The sequence below is a fragment of the Amblyomma mixtum genome, chromosome 1 (assembly GCF_055824585.1).
Source record: "Amblyomma mixtum isolate Tamu chromosome 1, ASM5582458v1, whole genome shotgun sequence".
Lineage (NCBI taxonomy): Eukaryota > Metazoa > Arthropoda > Arachnida > Ixodida > Ixodidae > Amblyomma > Amblyomma mixtum.
This window is the reverse complement of record NC_143012.1, coordinates 40460301-40479771: the sequence shown is the minus strand read 5'-3', so window position 1 is coordinate 40479771 and position 19471 is coordinate 40460301. Positions and strand designations below refer to the sequence as shown.

At 49.5% G+C, this 19471-nt stretch overlaps 1 protein-coding gene across 4 annotated transcripts in view; it reads left to right on the top strand.

Moving 5' to 3' along the window:
* Positions 1-19471, top strand: part of LOC149366108 (3',5'-cyclic-AMP phosphodiesterase 4C-like) — a 616957-nt gene that overhangs the window by 203080 nt on the left and 394406 nt on the right. Inside the window, exon 1 of one of the 4 annotated variants that reach the window (XM_089548649.1) lies at positions 13984-16862. The exons of 2 other annotated variants lie outside the window; for them this stretch is intronic. In XM_089548649.1, coding sequence (XP_089404775.1) covers positions 16291-16862 — 572 coding nt within the window. In that variant the 5' untranslated portion in view covers positions 13984-16290. Of the gene's footprint in view, positions 1-13983; positions 16863-19471 lie in introns of those variants that run through there. One more of the 4 variants, XM_089548639.1, reaches the window with a different exon arrangement.

Here is a 19471-nt window from a genome sequence, read left to right as displayed (position 1 = left end):
TTTTCCTTCTTCCTTCTTCTTTCTTAGCGCCATTTTCCCACACTTTCTCTCTATTCAGCGGCGGGGCCCTGGTATGAAGCCGCTGGCGGCCTTTCGGGAGCGGCCACGCTCAAGCCAAGACACTGCGCCTGCACCTCGCAGGGCCGGCTAGCATGCGTTTATAAATACCATGCAGGCGACACGCGCCGTCATTTCCGCATATCTCCTTTCTTTCTCTTTTCTTCGTCTCCGCCTCGCATTTATTCTCAACATTTCGAGAGATCTGGCATACGGCGCTTTGCTTTCGACGATCTTTCACCTCTGCGGTGACGTAACGCGTCTCCAGCGAGCTGCCTGCTGGCTTCGCGTTTAGTTACCTGCTCCTGTCGTTGCCGTGGCCGTTGCTGCTGTTGGTGATGCCGTTCCTGTCGCGGCTGGTGTGGCTTTGCAGTTGCCGGTGTGGTTAAGATTGTTGCTACTGCTGTTTCTGCTGATCTCTTAGTTGTTGTGGTGGCTGCATCTGCTATTGCTGCTATTGTTGCTCGCGTGAGGTTTGCTTTTGCTGTAGCATTTGAGTTTCCTCATCCGGTTGCTGTCGCTAGTTTTTCTGATGTTCTGATCGCTGCTAGTATTATAGTTGTTGAGATTACTCTTGCGGTTGGTGTTCCTATAGTTCGTAATGTTGCGATTATTGCTGCTGTTTTTTTTTTATGGCAGGGGGGGGGGGGATAGGAATGGATGCCCAAGGAAGACAGGTAATTGGCCCAGCGTTGGAAATGAATGGTTTCAGTCTGGTCCTTTATAGGGCCGACATTTCCAATAAAAGATTGACCCAGTATTGGACACGGATTGTATCACACTGGTCCTGTGTAGGGCCGGTTTTTGTCAATACATATTTAATATTGTGTCATTATTTGAAATGGATGCCGTCACACTGGTCCTGAGTAGGGCCGGCCTTTACCAATACATTCCCAATATTGGACCAATGTTCTGTACATATTGGCAAAATCTGGCCTACAGAGGAACAAAGTGAGACCACACATTTCCAGTAATGGGCCTATTAGTTGTGCTGCTGGAAAGGGGTTGCGGTTGTTGTCGCTGCTCCGACACTGCGCTGCGAAGTGTGTGAAAGGGGGTGGAGGAGGGGAGGGGGGGGGGGAGCATATGTAAAGAACCTGCACCTCCATGTTTCTGACCAACTGCCAGCGTCGCGCAACTTGACAGAGTCGCTGCTGCTGGCGCTAACGCGACAGTGCTCCGCGCTAAGAGCAGCTCGCTCCTCGTCGCTAGTGCGCAGCCGCCACTGACGCCACCGCCGTCATTCGACGACACGGCCGCGCCGCGAGGAAGAAATAAGCTCACCCCTTCCCCGCCCTCATGTTCCCCATGCGCCATTTTCTTGTTATAGTTACAGCAATAGCCGCCTGATGGACCTGCTTTGGTGTAAACGACGACAAAAACGAAAATTCTACGTTCGCAAGCAGTTCAAAAAGAATGGGCCATCTAGCCAATGACCAGTGAGGGAAAGATGCAAAACGTAGCGGGTGATATCTAGAAAGAAACAAGAGAGTGATCTTCTAGACAGAGTGAAAGATCTTTTTACCGTCGCTTCAGATATACTATACACTCCTATCCCATAAGCACATTGTTTCAAACATTTTCTTTTTTTTTAACTATTTCCTGCACTGCCCTGCTACCGTCTTTCTGTCCTTAAACCCCTGCCTAGCGCAGAGGAGAATGGCGCAAATTTTTGCAACCTTCGTGTCATTTTTCTTCGTTCATTAAAGAGCTTTATGTCTGTTTAATTATATCTGCATCACAAGGGTGCGAGCCTTTACACAGTAAAATTTTGGAGTGTTTAGCGCAAAAAAAAAAGTGTTTTGGCGCAAAAAAGTGGTTATCTACGTGTAAAACGCTAGGCATATATTGCCTAGAATAACACCTACGCCTGGCATCGACGTTGGAGGGTGGGCGGGAAGATGGGATTCTTGCCAATACCAAACAAAGTGAACAAGGCCTTAGGGGGTGCCTTAGTGTGCCAGCGGACGTTTCGACAAGAAAATTTGTCGTGACGGTACAGCTATAGTATATGCGGGATTTAACACCCTGAACCGGCATCTTGGGTGTGACATACGCCGCTGTAGCACTGAATTATTTTCAGTCATTTGATATTCTCTCCCGTTCACTAATATTGTTACGCGGCGGCCAGCCGAAGAATGAGACGTGGTGAACCATGGCTATGAGATGATTTAATGGCCGCTGGCCTAGCGCGGGCGCTCCGTCCCGCGCCACTGCCAGCTTCGTCTTCGTCACACTACCCGGGGCCTCCGAGCGATCGTCCCGATCGGTGACGAACAGACGGCGAAGTGGCGATGGTCTTGAGTGAAGGATCGAACAATATGTAGAAGATGGTGCAGTGCTGGCCGCCACGATGAGAAAGATGAGAGAATGAGTCCTGGTCCACGAAGCATCCGGGCCGTAGGGTGCCAGGAGCTGACGGCCGAGGTCTCTGGACGCACCGAACGGCAGAGGCAGGGGGACGGTGTCTTCACGTTTGGGTCAGTGGGGTCTTGGGTCGGTGGGGTCTTGGGTCGTCGTATAGTGTGGTCCGGGCGGGGGACGGGGCTGGGGTGAGCGTCGAGGTCGGTTCAGGTCGGGCGGGCTGGGGCACGGCCGTGCGGCGCTGACCAGGTACTCACGGCCGACGTCCACGGCAGGCCCAGGACACCGAAGCTCCGTGACCAGGATGGCGATGAAGGGACCCCAGCACCTCACACCAAATGTTACGCGGCGGCCAGCCGAAGAATGAGACGTGGTGAACCATGGCTATGAGATGATTTAATGGCCGCTGGCCTAGCGCGGGCGCTCCGTCTCGCGCCACTTCCAGCTTCGTCTTCGTCACAATATCACACAACATCCGGAAGTTTTTGCATTCCGTCTTCATCAAAACGCGGCCGTCACGGCCATAATTCTAACCAGAGGTTTATTACGGAAAAATCCCTTGGCCATAGCGCCACCGCGGCGGGTAGCTCTCGCTCGCGAATTTCGCTTTCAAACTCAATGGTATGAACTTTCGCCGCTATGTTTGCATTCATTTCCAAGAAAAATTTTTTAACAAACATTAAACAGCCTCTCTTTCTTTCTATTTTTCTTTCTCTCTCCTCTTCACACTTTGTGCGCGTAGTCACAACACGAATACCAGGATTTTGCTGGCATTCAACCAATTATTACTCCGCAATTATGAGCGACGAGTTCACTGTTTTTTTTTATTAGAGCCGCCGCGGTGGCTCAGTGGCTATGGTGCTCGGCTGCTGACCCAAAAGACGCGGGTTCGATCCCGGCCGCGGCGGCTAGAATTTCTTTGGAGGAGAAATTCTAGAGGCCCGTGTACTGTGCGATGTCAGTGCACGTTAAAGAACCCCAGGTGGTCGAAATTAACCGGAGCCCTTCACTACGGCGTCTCTCATAGCCTTAGTCGCTTTGGTACGTTAAACCCCACAAAACCAAACAAAACCAAACCTTTGCCATCAAGTAGGGATAACCGCAAAAGGTTTTCTTTTTCAATGGGAATATGAGGATCAGAATTGTGTGCCTGTGTACAAACTTTGCGTTCCATTTAATACTGCTCTCACCTCTAAGCTACTTGTTTCCGCGAGAAAGCACAAAGCGACTAACTTCGCCGTCCTAATCACATGTCGTTGGGCCCAGTGTATGCCCCCAGTGCTTACAACTTTCCCGTACGAACACCCCTCGAGAGCTCCACCGCCGCTGCCGCACTATACCTCCCGCGTCTTCGACGTCACTGCGCCCAAGATAATCCTCTCGACGGCTGACTGACACGGCGACCAGCCCGCATCTAATGAGGGGGATTCCGAGCATGCCAGGGCCGCGGCTTCGAGAACGCTAACCTGGCAGCTCGAGGAGAACGAGGGGAAAGGAAATGGGGAAGGAGGGGTCCTCACTGGGCTCAGATGGCGGCGAGCGTAGTTGTCGCGCTCTGTTGCCACAGGCCTCTGGATGACGTCCGCGATGACCTGGAGGCACTCAACTTCCGGAAGTCATGGCCTTCTTTCGAAGGCTTAGCAACGATAACGTTACTCTGCTTAGTGACCTCAAATTGTTCTTCACACTGCACAAAGCTTTGCTTTACTTTGGATGTCGTTGCTCGTTTGGGCGTCTCTTTTAGTCTTTTATGCGAAGCATATTACTAGAGCTACACTACAGCCCGTCGAGCGCGGCGGTGGAGCTACCATTGACCTTCAGCGTGACCACGTGACACCACGTGACAACATGACGTCACAGCAGAGGAGAGATGGGCTGCCGGCTCGCGCGGTCGGCCGCGGCGGTGGAGGCTCCACATCAGAGGTGCGGCGGCTGACCACGTGACAACATGACGTCACAGCAGAGGAGAGATGGGCTGCCGGCTCGCGCGGTCGGCCGCGGCGGTGGAGGCTCCACATCAGAGGCGCTGCAGCTGACCACGTGACGCTACAGCAGCGGTATAAAGCTGAGCTTGCCTCGCTCTCCGGGCACTTACGAGGCGGCCAGGTGTTGGGATGCCGCCTAGAAGCAGGGCTGATTTGAACGAGAAGCAAAAGCTTCAGCGCGCCAAAGAGACCGATGAAGAGCTGGATGAGCGTCAACCAAGGAAAGCCATGTATTACCAAGCCTAGCCATCAATATGCTTCGCATCTGACTAGGCTTAACCTTAGCTAAGCCTCAGCCATTTTTGTTTCTCCTATTAGTCTCTGCTTAGAAATCAGTTGATTTTTCTAGATTTCGTCACTCACTTTCCACAAGCTCCAGAGCAGAGAAGCAGCTGCTCAAGCAACTCTCGGCCATAATGTCTCTAGGCAAGCAACTCAAGGTCATAAGCAGGCCATAAAGGCCTGCTTGGGCCTTTACGGCCTGCTGTATTGCGTAAATAAAAAAATAAAATAATGAGCCTACCACAAATTAGAACGTTACGCAGAGTTCCCGCTGTCCAAAATGTTGCCCATGAAGTCACGAGATTGTAATCCTAGTGACTGTGCCCATGTTTGCCTTAGTATGGGAGCCGTCTTCGTGTGGAAGGGGGGTTAAGTCAAGGAACGCTGTATAAGTAAAGTTCTAATTCATTTCACCCCAGATGTGGTTCGAAATACAGGGAGCTTTCATTAAAATGTTTCCTCTTTGATTGTCTTTCCCGAACAAGAAAAATAATCACAACAAACTTTATGGTTGCTCTTGAAAGGCTTCTTGGTGGGAGAAACGTGGGTCGCTTCAGACTTCCTTCCTCTGCTTTCCCCGATTCCTGTTATCCTTTGTGCAGGTCAAAAGCATAACGCCTAACCGGCTATCAGCGCTCTAAGCGCCATCTGGTAATTGTAAAGACTACTAGCGAGTGTCACCTCTTCCTCTCTTATAGCTTCTCGGGGTGAGGGCGCGCTGCTCTCCTGCGCACATCTAACAGAAACATCTCCCTCTAGAAGGCGAATACGACGGCCGCAGGACCAGAGGGAGCGAGCTCACGTTCGCAGTTGCATTTCATTTATATTTCGTTTCAAACATGTGCGTGCTGCCAATCGCGCAGAATATATACACATTGCCTTAATGCTTTTTTTCAGCCAAAGCTTGAGCACTGAATACCGGTGCATCGTAAGAACCCACTGGAGTCGACTGAGGAGTCCAGAAACCTGAAGCTGCTATTTCTCGGGCTGGTCTGTACCGCGTGTTTGGCGGCTCGAAGAAATATGACGAGAGTAGATTTTATTACACTTGCATAAGTAAAGAAAAAAACGATTTACGGGGTGCCTATACCTCGAATTGAGGCAGCGTGCCTCTTCATACGGTGAAATCCTCGCTGCGTACTTGTTTTCTTCTTCAAGTTTTCCTAGAGCGCCTTCTGCGTACTATCACTTTAGTTACCCCTTCGTGTTCGCGTGTGGTCCTTTCTAGAAATATTTTATTCAGCGTCTCCTTCTTTCGCTTCTTTCTGGATATTGGAGGAAACTTGGTTACATCTCAGATGCGACTGAGTCAGCGAGCGCAATATGCGTTGTTGCGTAAAAAAAAGCGAGCGAAATGCGAACGGAGATGCGTCTGATGCAGATGCGCGCGCCACTCCTCGGCGTATCTACTCTTTTTCATCCGTGTTATCGTTTGCTGAATATGTTTTCGGACTTGCTTATTTTGTCATATTGGTACGCGAGGCGCACCTGTTGTGGGAAACGGAAATATTGGGAGAGAAAAACCCGTTTGCTTTGTTCGCGACCTTTGTGTATTGCGTAACTACGAACGCAGGTGGCGCGCATGTCTTTTGTCATAGCTTATAATTGTATGTCTTATCATAGAATTGTAGGAAACCGTAAGTAAAGATGATGGCGAATCTTAATGAGAATTGCGAACACAGTAAACAAAAAAAATATAAAGAAAGAAAAGCTGAGCATGGCGGCAATTGCCACCACCCCGTTTCAAAGGGGGCGCTCCTATCGATCCATCCATCCAGCTCGTCGTGATCATCATCATCAGCAAGTTGAAGCCCGCTTGACTGTGTGCTGCACCCTGCTGTACTTCTTTGGTAAATTGGTGTTTGAGGAAAGAAAATGGCGCAGTGTCTGTCTCACATATCTCAGCGGACACCTGAACCGCACCGTAAGGGAAGGGAGGCAAGTGGGAGTGAAAGAAGAAAGAGAGAAAGAGGTGCCGTAGTGGAGGTCTCCGGGATAAGTTCGACCACCTGGGGATCTTTAACGTGCACTGACATCGCACTGCACACGGGCGCCTCTTGCGTTTCGCCTCCATCGAAACGCGGCCACCGCAGTCGGGTTCGAACCCGGGTACTCCGGCTCGGTAGACGGGCGCCTTACCACTGAGCCACCGCCTGAAATCAATCCTGTTATCCTATTGCACCTGCCTGTGGTTACTTGTTCTCAACGTTACCTGTCCCTCCTATTTGTCCTATTCGTTGATTTCTCCTTTTGATTTCAGCTGGGATATAAATAGCTTCTTTTTTTTTTTCAGTTCATGATGCTCCTTTTCCGCCCGTCAGCGGTGCCCCTATCATAACTTTTTACACAGGTCTCTGTGCTCAGCTCAACACAGCTAAATGTTATCGCCTTAACGACTTACTAATGACGCCCTAGAATCGAGCCTTTCATTACGACACAAAACCAGTAAGTCAAATGCAGTTTGCACAATCCCCCAAGGTTGGGCTGGGCTTAATTAAGAGAGTAATTACTCATTAGAATCCGGCTGAGCTCAGCCGTACACTATGATGAAAAGCTGTATAGCTTTCGTAGAAACTAACAGTCGAAGACTAATTCGTCTTGGTCCGGGGATCGAACGCGGTACCATTACCAGTCCAGGGTAGTTGTTTAATCAATTAAGCTAACCATGGTGGCTAGCACTTGGCAGTTCGAGGTAGAATTCATCAACAACCTGAACCGGGTCCCGGCTTCAAGCCCCGGATAGGGGCGAGTTTTCCTTGAACTGTGAAGTTTCTGAGAAAGCTGCATAGCTGTGGACGCAACGATGCCCTCATTGTGGATGCCGACTAGTAATTACTTCCTTAACTGAACCAGGGAATTAGAAAAGCTTAGTTTGATTGCGTAAGAATGACTAATGTCTATTACCCCTCACTTCTGTATTGCATTTGTTTTTTTTTTTATTTTCTTTTGTGCTTCATTCCTGCCCAAACCGCCGCTGAACTCTTATAAAACAAGTGTCTCCCTCAAGCCCTCGCTTCTTACGCAATAGTGCTAATTGGAATGCCGCCGTTGAAGAGCAGTTTGCTGCTCCATCAACCGGCTTGGCGGTCTCATCTTTCAAACTGAAAATTTTAGACAGCGCAGCGAGGAATATTCCGCTCGCCTTAAATTTCTGCTTCCCTCCACCCTTGTGCCGTCGAGTGGACGGCTTTATGTGCTTGTTCCTTCAAAAATGAAAGCAAATTAAACGTTTATACGACGCTATGCAGGATAGAAAGAAGAGAAACGAAAAGTTCAGCTCTAGTTCGCGGAGTCTGCCCGATATTGCTTCCACGCAGGATTACCTTCTCTTCTCAGCTTTCAAGAAGAATAGGAAAGTTCAATACTCTGGTTGGTTTTCTTTCTTTTTTTCTATTCCGCCATCTTTCCGTTTTTCCTCTAAGTCTTGGCGCTTCTCGCGTCTTCGTTCATTCCTTGTTGACGATGGTTCACTCTTTTTTTCTATCCTTCTTTTTCTTTCTTTATTTATTATGCATTTTTATTTATTTCTCGTGCCTTAGTTTGTTAGTTGCCGGCAGTGTTTCTTTCTTTGTTTTGTTCTGTGCTTCTCTCGTCTTCGTTCCTTCGTTGTCGGCGGTGGTTCTTTCTTCCCTTCTTTCTTTGTATCTTTCTTTCCGACCCTTGGGTGGCATTTTCAAAGTTAGGGCGCGCCTTCTCTTACGACCGGAGCCTGATGGGCTCTCGCCTGATTCGTCCCCGACGCCCCGCTCGCCTCGTGCTTCAATGAGCCGGAGGCGCTCTCTCGTTGTCGATGGAAATTGTGCACTTTACGCCGGCTTCGCCGCACAGCTATCGTGCAAAGCGGAAAAGCTCGCCTTCTTACCCAGTGGAGCCTCTCGACTTTCACTCACTCACTTGCTCGTGGCCGTTCTCGCCGATGGAGTGACTGGAAGTTTTACTTTCGTTATAGCGGGGACTCTCTTTTATCGCCGACACATTATGAGAGGTGACAGGTGGGAAGTTGAGTCGACATGGGTCCAGCGCAGACCCCGGGAACGTCGTTATACGGTCCCTGGAGGCAGTTGTCAGACTTCTGCGTAGTGAAGGGTGGAAAAAGAGGCAAAAGGATGGCGGGTCCGTTGATGAAGTGCAAAGTGAGCGGTATCACTTGGGGAACCTCCTCCTGTTCGAGCATGCTTACTTTTTTTTTTTTTTGCCACCGCCATGACTGTGTAGGGGACTTCCTCCAGCAGTAAACTAGCACAAATGTTAACCGCAGCGACGTCAGTAATAGCAAGACGTGTTACCAGTGAAATAGAAAATAACAAAAAATATATTTACCAAGCGATTACGCTTTGCAGAGTAGTGCGCTAAACTGAGCGAAAGCTGTATCTGCACCGCTACCTGTATCTTTCTGATGGCTCAGTCCTACGGTTGTGACTTGCCTCACATTGGTCACGAGGGCGGTGCTGGTCACGCGATGGTCACGTGACTGGCTGGGGGCTCTGCAATAACAGCTTTCGCAGTAATAAATAAATCCTACACCAGGCTTGAGTAAGAACCGTGCCACATTCGTCCGCGGTTCCCTGTAGATCACCAAAAATTAATAGCGATTACACGCATGGTATGAGCGCTAGCTTGGCGCATTTGAATGTCGCGAAATCCAACGCTTGGGGGCTCTATAGATAACAGACCAACAGCTACGTTCTAGAGAGGTTTGCCAACGCCTTCTTTCGACGACACCCCCCAAAGACCCCGTAAGGATGCCTAGCCAGAGCCACCTAGACTCTGGCCTAGCACGCACTCGCATGGTGCGAGCCACTTACAAGGGCGGGACGTTTGGTGTCAAGCCCAGAGGCTCCCTGCTGAGTCACTCACTACTCGTTAAGGGGGTCGTGGCTTTCGCGGGCACTCCTTCGCCAAGAGTGCCGGCGAGGCTGTTTTATGGCTTTCTTTCCTGCTTCTTCGCCATTTTTTTTTTGCGTTTTTTCGTTCCCTCCGAAGCCTAGCTGTGGCGTTAGCGCACCGTTTTTTTTACGTGTCTTTTCTTTACAACACGGGCCACCGACTTTCGTGTTCGCTGCGGGCGCTTACTGGCAGTAAAAAACTACTGCGTCTTTCCCGAGAACCTTGGCGCTAAGACTCGTCGCTCTAAAAGTGATTTCTCGAGACTCACTCTAGCTACGGACAGAAATTGAAAAGCGAAATGCACAGTCCAACCTGTCCGACTGCGTTGTGGTCCGCGAGAGCCACGTTCGCAGTCTGTGAGGCGCCCATATCAACCGTCGCCCCGAACGCAGTACCTGTGCCTACGTCTTAATGAGGACTTCATATGCTTAACTATAGGAAGAATGCGGGAAATTCCAGGTTCTTCTCTTATGTTAGGACCATTCGAGAGCTTCGACACACAGGGAGGAGTATCCGGGATGGTCGAGTGCCTCTATTTCGTACACAATACTGTTGCTTATGAATTTTACGCTTTCCTGTTTGCGCTGTAGAGTTGTTTAACTGTACTTAAAAAAATTGTCTTCATTTTTTATTTCTTTGTTTTCTGCACCTTTGATTCTGAGCAAAGTGTTATCAAAGTGCTTCTTCTGTCCCCCTATGTAATACCCTCCCCGGAAAGCTTTTAGGGTTTTGAGTAAATAAATAAATGTTATGTAGTACAGGTGACAAGCCCATCAATGTAGCATGTGCATCTCCCCTAATGTTTTCTTTCTTTTTTTTTACGTATAAAGTTACATACACTACGCGCGTCTGGCTTACGTCTCTCTCGGGTGATCGATCTTTGAATAGACAGAGAAAAAAAGAAATAACAAAAAAGCAAAGAGGTTAAAAAGACGGATGGAGGAGAAAGGAGAGACATGATGGCCGGAGTGAACATGTAAGAAGCTCCATCGGCACAGTGTCTAAAATGTTACAATAACTCGCAGTTCGCTGTCGTTTCGGAAATGCGAACACTGAAATGACGTCGGCAGTCTAGCTTTTCTGAGAGCAAATCCTGCGGCGGCGTGCTAGCCCTGTGTGAGGTGCAATTATTTTCAATCACTGTGAAAAGTGCGCGTTTCCACACTCCATGCGCACCGACATATTTGGACATTATAAGGAGGAAGAAAAATTCATTGAGGCTAGCCAAGCAGTGCTGTTCGAGGAAGTATTCCAAGAGAAGGCAAGCGTAGCAGGGCGCGGCAGAAATATAGGTAGGCGGATGAGATTAAGAAGTTAGCGGGGATACGGAGGCCACAACTGGCAAAGGACAGGGTTAATTGGAGAGACATGGGGAGAGACTACGCCCACTGCAGGGCAAAGCCCTGCAGTGGGCGTAGTCAGGCTGATGATGATGACGATGAAGTGTTTGTTTACACCAGTGATATGCCGTAAGTACTGGTTCTTAGCCCGCAGGCTATGCATGTTAAAAGTTTGAAATTTTTGTTCTTTGCGGGCCTTTCATAGGTGCGGACTGAACGGCACTTTCTTCTTCGATGTCGCTCAATATAGCACGAAATGCACAACGAGATCTATGTTATATCTGCGTCAAACGAAACGCGAAGAAGGGAATTGAAACGTGAGCTGCAAAACTGGAAGGCATTACACTAGGGAGGCAGAATACAAGAGCAGTTGATTTTCCCATGAATGGCATAAAGAGCACTTTTTTCGAAGTGTTAATAAACAACGCCTATATTTTCTCGCTAGCCGCTAATAATTTTGATTATTTGTGCACCCGTTGGAGTATTTTTGCTCGCGTTTCATTTCACGCCGATGGCACATATTGCGGACTATGTATCAGATGCGGGCTGTGTAAAAAGAAAAAACTACAGCCAAAATTGAGACCTGCGGGCTGTCTACGGGTAATTATGTTAGTTTCCTCACAAGCATGAGCTTTTTAAAAAACAAATATCGCTCATAAAACCCCGTCCATAATTGAGAAGACTGGCGACAGCATAATACCGATCGGTCTCTTCTTGCATAAATTTTTATCCTGTTATGAACCGAACGGTCTGATGATATTCTGCTCTTTTAAGCCGCTGCTGCATTAAGGTTCACGAAAAGCCTTGGTGAATCATTAAGATGGTTTGCATTTTATACCAGATACTCCAGGAAATTTGGACTTCCGCAGAAAGGGCTTGCGTTTCGTCGGAATATTGAGATTTCGCGAAGACCTGAAAATTTGTAGCCTTTTTGTCGGAGGATCTGCGACAATAGAAGATGAGACCATGTCACCAAAGTCTGCGAGCGGTAAATTGCGAATTTGCTTCCTCTTTAGTGAACTGCACGGAAGCAAATTGGTCCCCGCAGGTCATAACGTGATTGGAATGAGACAGTCCCTATTCTTCCCTTTCTTTTCCTGCCTAAGGAGAGCTATAGCTTCCTTTCCACAGCCCCATTATACTCTCGAAAAAAAAAGGTCTCTCTTTCCAATACGTACACTGGCGCTGCTTCTTCGCATCACCCCTCAGCACCATTATTCTCAGGAAAGTACTTTTCCTGTTCTCTCATCGATTCTTCTTTACATCCTCGCGTCAGAAATGCGGCCTTTAAGGAAGGTTAATTTTATTTTTTTGTGAAGCTAACGTGTATGGGTTTCAATTTCTGCGATTCTGCGTTAAACATCGTGGTCGTCGTAGCTGCGGAATTTCAATATCCGAGTACCATTGTATTTTTGTTTTCACTTCTTGCGTTATGCAGACGCTTTTGTTAGTGCCTAATTAAAAAAAATTGTTAGACGATAACTCAATAAATATTCTAGTCACTACATTTATACTAGAGCAAGAGTCTCACTGGAGGCTCACTGGTTATGGCGTTCGGCTGCTTACCCGAAAGATGCAGGTTAGATCCCGGCCGCGGCGCTCGAATTTTGATGGAGGCGAAATTGTAGAGGCCCGTGTATTGCGCGATGTCAGTGCACGTTCAAGAACCCCACGTGGTCGAAATTTCCGGAGCCCTTCACTACAGCGTCCCTCATAGCCTGAGTCTCTTTGGGACGCTAAACCCCCATAAACTAAACTCACAAGGGGAGATTGATGCATAAATCGTTAAATATTTCAGTCACTACATTCATAATGCAGTAAGAGTGAAGTTATAGTAAGGAGCTCTCATAATGAGGTAGGTAGAAACATTCGATGGCGTGCACTATAGATATTCTTGTACGGCCTCTTCGGTTGTTTATCAGAGCTTGCGAAAACAGTGGTGCGATAAGGAAACAGAAGCTTGATCGTAGACACAGGAACCGTTTCTCCGCTACCACATCGAAGACGGCTCTATTGATGCGTCATCTGGGTGGTCTCCGCTGTCAGATGATGCCCGCAATTACGCTGTAGCAACATCGGACGCAAGACCCATCTTAGCTGAATGCCTGTTTCGCACCGACCGCAGGAAGGGAGACGTTCGCTGATCGCCGCTCCCTCGTCAAAACAAAGCCTCGTCGGCCCGCCACTTCCCCCCTCTCGCTGCTTCAGCGAGAATCACCGTAAAGGCTTTCTACCAAAGGAGATGGGAGAGAGAGTGAGGGCGTGTACTCTGGAAGACCCAGAAGGATGCTGAGAGAAGGGAGGAAGGGAAACAGAGGGGCTTCTGCAGCCGGCACACTCGGCATCTGTCGACCGGGATCTTGGCTCACGAGCGACACGCACTGTAGACGTGGAAGAGGGCGTTGGGGGCGGTGGTAGGAGGTGGAGGAGAGGAGAGTCCGGGCTTCTCTGTTCCAGGTCCCTCGGCTCGGCAGCGGGGCTTCCCGGCGGAACCGCCGCCTACCCGTTCTTTCTCTTTTTTTTTTTCTCTCTATCTTCTTTCTTCTAGAGTTTGGGCTGGAGGCTGGCACTCGCCCCTGTTCTTTTTCTCCTCTTTTTTTTTCCTCGCGTTCGTTCCGTGTAGCTTTTTCTTTCTCTTTGCCGGCCGCCCTTTCTCAGATCCTCGCCAAGTAGAAAGGAGGAGGGTGGGCGTATGTCTGAGTGAGCGTGTGTGTGGTTGGGGGAGGAGGCTTGCAGGAGGGGGAGGGGGAGTAGAGGGGGCCGTAGCTGCTAGCTGAGCTAGCGCCACGGGGCACCGTCCCGGCTCGGTTCCAAGGCGCGGCGCGGGTCGCCGTTCCCCCGGCCTCTCCTTCCGCACTGGAGAAGCCGTCTTATTCCCTCACCCCCCCCCCCCCCCCCCGCACTTTCTCGCGCGCGCCCAAGAGAGCGCAGAAGGCAGGCCAGCAGCAGCAGCAAGCCGCAGGAGCTAGAGAAAGCTGGGGGGCCGCTTCGCTCCATCCCTGTCGCGGGCCGTGGAGCTAGCTCCGCTCTCCTAACCCCCCTCCCCCCACGCGACGAACCCTCGTAGGAGCACCGAGTCGCACACGCGCCTTCTCTTCTGTGTCTGTGTGTTGCCGTTGCTGCCTGCGAGAGGAGAGCCCGACGCCGCTGCCTTGTTTTGATCGCGACGTTCGTCTTCATAGTACCCGTCGACTCTGGGGGAGGGTGCGCTCGTGGGCGCTTTGGAAACCTGGCTGTCTTTGTTCGCGATAATGCGCCGCATTTCGTTCGCTGTTGACGCGAACGCTTCCTACTGCTCCCGCCGCTGGACGGGTTTCGCCGTCGCCGCCAGCACAGAGGCCCGGACGCGCGGCTTTCAGTACAACCTCGTGTCCTGGTTTGACTCAGCTGTTAACTGGAACCTGACAACGAAGCGCCTACAGCGTTGACCCTCTGTGACTTGACAGGGACTGCCTGTGTTCTGGTTAAACGGAGCGAACTGTTGGGTCCGTCATTCATTTATTTTTTTTCGTGATCACCGCTGAGACGTGCTCCTGGAGGATTGCCGCTTAGAGACCGGATTGTCCAAGCCGACTTCGTGTATTACCTGGGCTTGACTGTGTTCAGAACCTGCTACTGCGCCGGCGACAACGCGGTGTCTATGTTGTTGACATTCAGGGCGACGCTGTGATTGCAGAAGACACCGAGCCCCCTTATTGCGCTAAGCGTCGGGGTCGAAGTTCGCGTGGTCGTCGGCTCTCTGCGAAGATTGAATCCTCTTTGGCGATGAACATCGATCGTCCCGTGTACTGCGCTTCCGACTGGTGTACAGCTATTTCGCAACGACGGTGTTTTTCAAACAGTACTCTGAGCTACTCCTTCAAGCCGGCCCAGTATTCTGTGATTGATTTCTCACGTGCTTGACGACTCGTCGTGACCCTGCTTGAAGCTCGGTGGAGTTGCCATGTAGTCTCGTCGTCGCCAGCTTACGATTTCATGGGACATCCAGTGAACACTTATGCTCAGTGTTCGCCGAATCCAATAATACTGTGGTCAGCATCGGTAAACCTGCCGTCAACACGTGGCGTATTTCGCTATCTCTTCCCCTTTCCAACTTCGCAGCGCCACAGTTCCTGAAATGGTCTTCAGTCTCTCTGTGACGGCATCGTTACGGACAGCAAGAGCCCATTGACAGTCGGCGCAAAGCGTTACGCGTGATACTCTGACTCTCACCCTTGTAGGAAGCTTCGTCACAGTGCCTTACTTTGTTGGTGCTTTGTTGGAGCGACTGTCTTACATAGGATTGTGCGCCTTCGATCTCGAACGCCTGACATTTCGAGAGACAACTCACATGGCAGCGCTGGCGCAACGTTGGACAAAGATCTGAGTTTTGGCTTGACGACGCTGTCCTATTGTTATACACGCGCTCGCTGTTTCGGCTGTAGCTGCCAAGAGATTCGAATCTCGAAGCCGACGGAAGAAAGCTGACGTCATCTGACCGCCGCTCGGATACACTACTGTGGATGCTAGTGGGAGCCGTGCCTCTTGTGGTTGTTGATCTCTACGTCAGCTGACCTGCGCTTCCCTAACCTTGGATACACTTCCGTGGGAGCTGCTCTTTTTGTGGTGCCTCACGTGTTTGATCGCACGTCGGTGGAGTAGTGCTCGCTGCGTTGCCAACAGTGCTTGTGATACTCGCTATTGTGCTGTCACCCGTGCGCGCGCGCGTTCAGACCCGGTCACTTGAAGAGGCCCGCGTAGAAATCGTGTTCGCTGCATCACTGGCTTGAATTTTAAGCCTAGCTTTCGCTTTAGCGTTAGTTCATCAGCAGCTTCTTCAGTACGCCTTCGCAAACGCTGGACTGCGTGTGGAGTGACGAGTGTCAGTTAACGTCCCTTTCGCGCAACCAGGATACGATGTTTTTCGCAAGAAGGTGGATAGCTTAGTACACACGACCACTTCGAGTGTGGCACAAGCTACTGTGCATGTACATACTTTACACTCCCGTTAGACTTGTCTGATTTAGCTTGTTTTTCAACTTGATACGGTAAAGTTGTTTACTCAGCCGCATTCAAACCTTCCGCCTCAGCTAATGTGGTAGAATATACAGCTCTCTAAGTTTCGTAACCTCTGGTCATGATGACTCATCCCGTCATTAATCAGCACTTAACTCGTAGTAGATTAGAATCGCGAACATTGTGAAGCCTTGCGTAGTGCTAGTTGATAGTCCACACCAGTTGGCGTTGCCCTCGCGGTGAGGTCTTCCCATCGTTCCCGCGCGAGCCAAGACCGCTCCCAGTGCCGTCATCTTGCGTTCGCGTCGCCATCGTTGGCGTTCTCATCAGAACGCGATACTCTGAAGCCGCCAAGCGCGACCGCGCGTCCCGGGGCGCCCATGGCAGACGGAGCTCCCAAGAAAGTCCTGGCAACAGCGACTGCGCTGGGACATCCGCGCCGTTGCTCGGATGTGGTGCTCGGTGCAGCCGCAGTGGGTCCGTCCGTGTGGTGGTGGGATCTTCGCGGTTCCCTTTCCTCAGTGCCCGTCGTGTGCGCCGTGTGCTTCCTTTTAGCCAGCGCGGCCAGTTTCGTGCTCGCCTGGTCGACTGCTCTCGGTGTCGTGTTCACGGCGGTGTCGGTGTTAGGCCTAGCTCTGGCCACCACCAAGCCCCAGGCGTCCGCGACGCAGCAGCCGTCGTCTTCTTCGGCGACGTCGACTGCCACCGCGGCGGCGGGTACCGAAGACGATGGTGGTGATACCGTGAGGTCTTCGCCGCGTACGGTGACGGTAACGGCGCCGCCGGAGGCGGACTCGAAGTCGAAGTCGCCTTCGCCCGTCCGAGAGGAACCGAAGAGCCGGGGCTCTGGTCCCGGTTCGCGCAGCGCCACGATCGGTGCCCTCGGGCTGTCCCATCAGCACATCATCTACCTTCGTCGTCTCTACCAGCGGCACCATGGCCCCGGCTTCCGGTAATGCTGACCCCCTGTCTATTTCGTGGCGGGTGTGGAAGACGTTCCCATGCCTTGCATTCGCGGCGATAGCTCATGTTGGGGACCTGCTTTGGCACAAATGTCATCGCCGTCGACATCCTTGAGCACCGCAACTGAAAGCTGGTCATTGACAAATTACATGACACTTAGGTGGACTTAAGAGGTGGGCTATCTTTAAAAAATAAATAATGGGAGGTGGGTTTAAGTACGAGATATCCTTCTTATACTCTGCCACCGATTTGGCTCAAACGCTCAGGATATGTATGACAATTTAGTTTCGAAAACGCGAATGCAAATATCTTTGTCTGCGTTTCCAGCTTTCGGCTATCTGCTTGGAAATGGCCATTACGAAGTATATTAAGAAATATCGAAATCACAGAGGAAAACTAGAGCCCCCCCCCCCCTTTTTTTGTTCAAATATGTGCGTACGTCTTTTGATTGCACTATTACGAGTGCTATTAAGTCCTTAGAAGTGTTTAACACCTGTTTGTATCCACTTGAGCCCGCTTGCCTTTTCTACCCCTAGCGATAAACGTGCCCGCATGGACTCCTACCTTGTTGAGAGCTCTTGAAGATGAACGAAAAGATGCGACTTTGAACATACTCGTTAGATAGCATTATCTATTATAAAATGTTAAAAAATATATCGTTTTATGACACTGAACCTGCTTTCATGGCGGCGGCGCTTGAAATTCCATTGATCAATATTTTGGACAAATTTTCGATTATGGGGTCTGTAGTTGAAACATTCGCTGTCGCTACACTGCGCTCCGCAATAGAAAAGAATTTCTTTCACCCATTGTAAAAAAAAAGAATTATGTTGTGTTAGGCGTCTTAGTCCGTTGACAGAAAGCTGTCAACATTTCATCGGCTCCGTTAAGAGTTTAGCAATAAGGCCGTTCACAAGGTTTGTAGGGAGTAATCGGCAACCGTCCAGATTTTCTCACCTCATATGAGCAGTTTTTCGGTAACTGTTCCCACTTCGTATTCTGTGAGAAAAGAAGGCCAGTCACCGCGCGGTGCGCAATGATGCGACTGTTGTACAGAAGGTGCACTGGAGGCTTCAGAGAGCGACGATCGTTTTTGTCATAAGTTTCACTGTGAAGCTTGTGCGAAGCTTATCGTCTTCATCCGAACGATTTGCAAACTAATCTCCAGGTATCCTTAAGTATTGAACCAACCAAGACCTTGCTGTCTTAAAAAACTTCCGGTCTGGATAGCAAATTAGTGTCAGCTCTAATTCTTGTTTGACAAGCTCGTTTCACTTGGGTGGGCGGGCTTGAAGAAGAAGAGTTGTTTGCAGTATTCGCGCGTTTAGATCCTCATCAGACATCGCCTTTTTTATATATAAAATTATAATGCAAATTTGTCTTTTAACGACGTCTTAAAAAATCAGAGAGAACACTTATAGGCTCCGCCTTAAGGGTACGAGGTGATAGGGTAGTGGGTTAGGCTTGCCATTCTGAGCAGTTTGACATCTTCGAATGCATTTTTCTTTTTTTTAATTGTTTGAATGAATTAATTCGTCAGTTACACATTCTGAATTTTTCTAATTAACATCATCAAGCGTTGGCTATTCATTGTGAGCTTTTTGGCACCTTTGAACCCCATTCTTACAATTTTTGTTCCTTTTTTGATTTCTTTATTTAATCAATTTGTTACAATGATTTCATCAACTCTTCATCGCCTATCACACACCAATCAAACATCAATGACTAGAACCACAAGTTAGCATGACGCGTTTTTTTTACGCAGCCCCCGATTATTTCCGACCCGCAGTGCCGACCACTACTACTACGCCGATGGCTTTTCGACCGAACGAGCTGTATGCGCTATCGCGTAGACGCGCATTGCTTCTGCAGGCTAAGTGCTATTGGAAATCAGATAGTATAGTCACTCTTCCCCCACCGAGTGAGCTTTTTAACGACCATGAAACAATAGGGGGGCTCTCTGAGCAGCTTTTCAGGTGCGGTTTCTTTTTCTAATGCATCTGTCGCGCGCGCAGTTTCGATCCTCATTGAATCAATGCTCATAGAATTCAGTCAGGTCAGAGGCTGTCACACGGCCACTCTGAAGCGAAATCGAGCCCGATCCTGCTTGGCTCGATCCCGATTCTCCATGCGCGCTTCAGGTTTCAAGCGCAATTGAAGGCGGGCATTGACACTGTTGCCCTCTCTTAGGTATAAAAATAATTTGTTTATTATTTTTTTATTGATACTGTGATCTAGTACAAATCAAAGCAGGTTGAGAAAAAAAAACAAAATACAAGCATATAAACACACTCAAATTCATATTTGCAGGCACTTTTCAAACATCAGTAAAGAATTGCATTAACAGCCTCGCTATTAAGTTTGTTCCAATCAGTAATTGTCCTCTGAAAAAAAGAATATTTAAGGCAGTTATTTCGCTCGTTCAAGGGGTTATTGTTAGTGCATGCCTTTGTCTCGTGTTGTAACCTGAGGAGTAAGCAAAATAATTAGGAGTATTAACTTTATAATGACATTTTATAAGCTTGAAGAGAAACTGTAATCGACAAACACGATGGCGCTCAACGACTGGGGGTAACCAACCCACTTCGCCTCACGAGC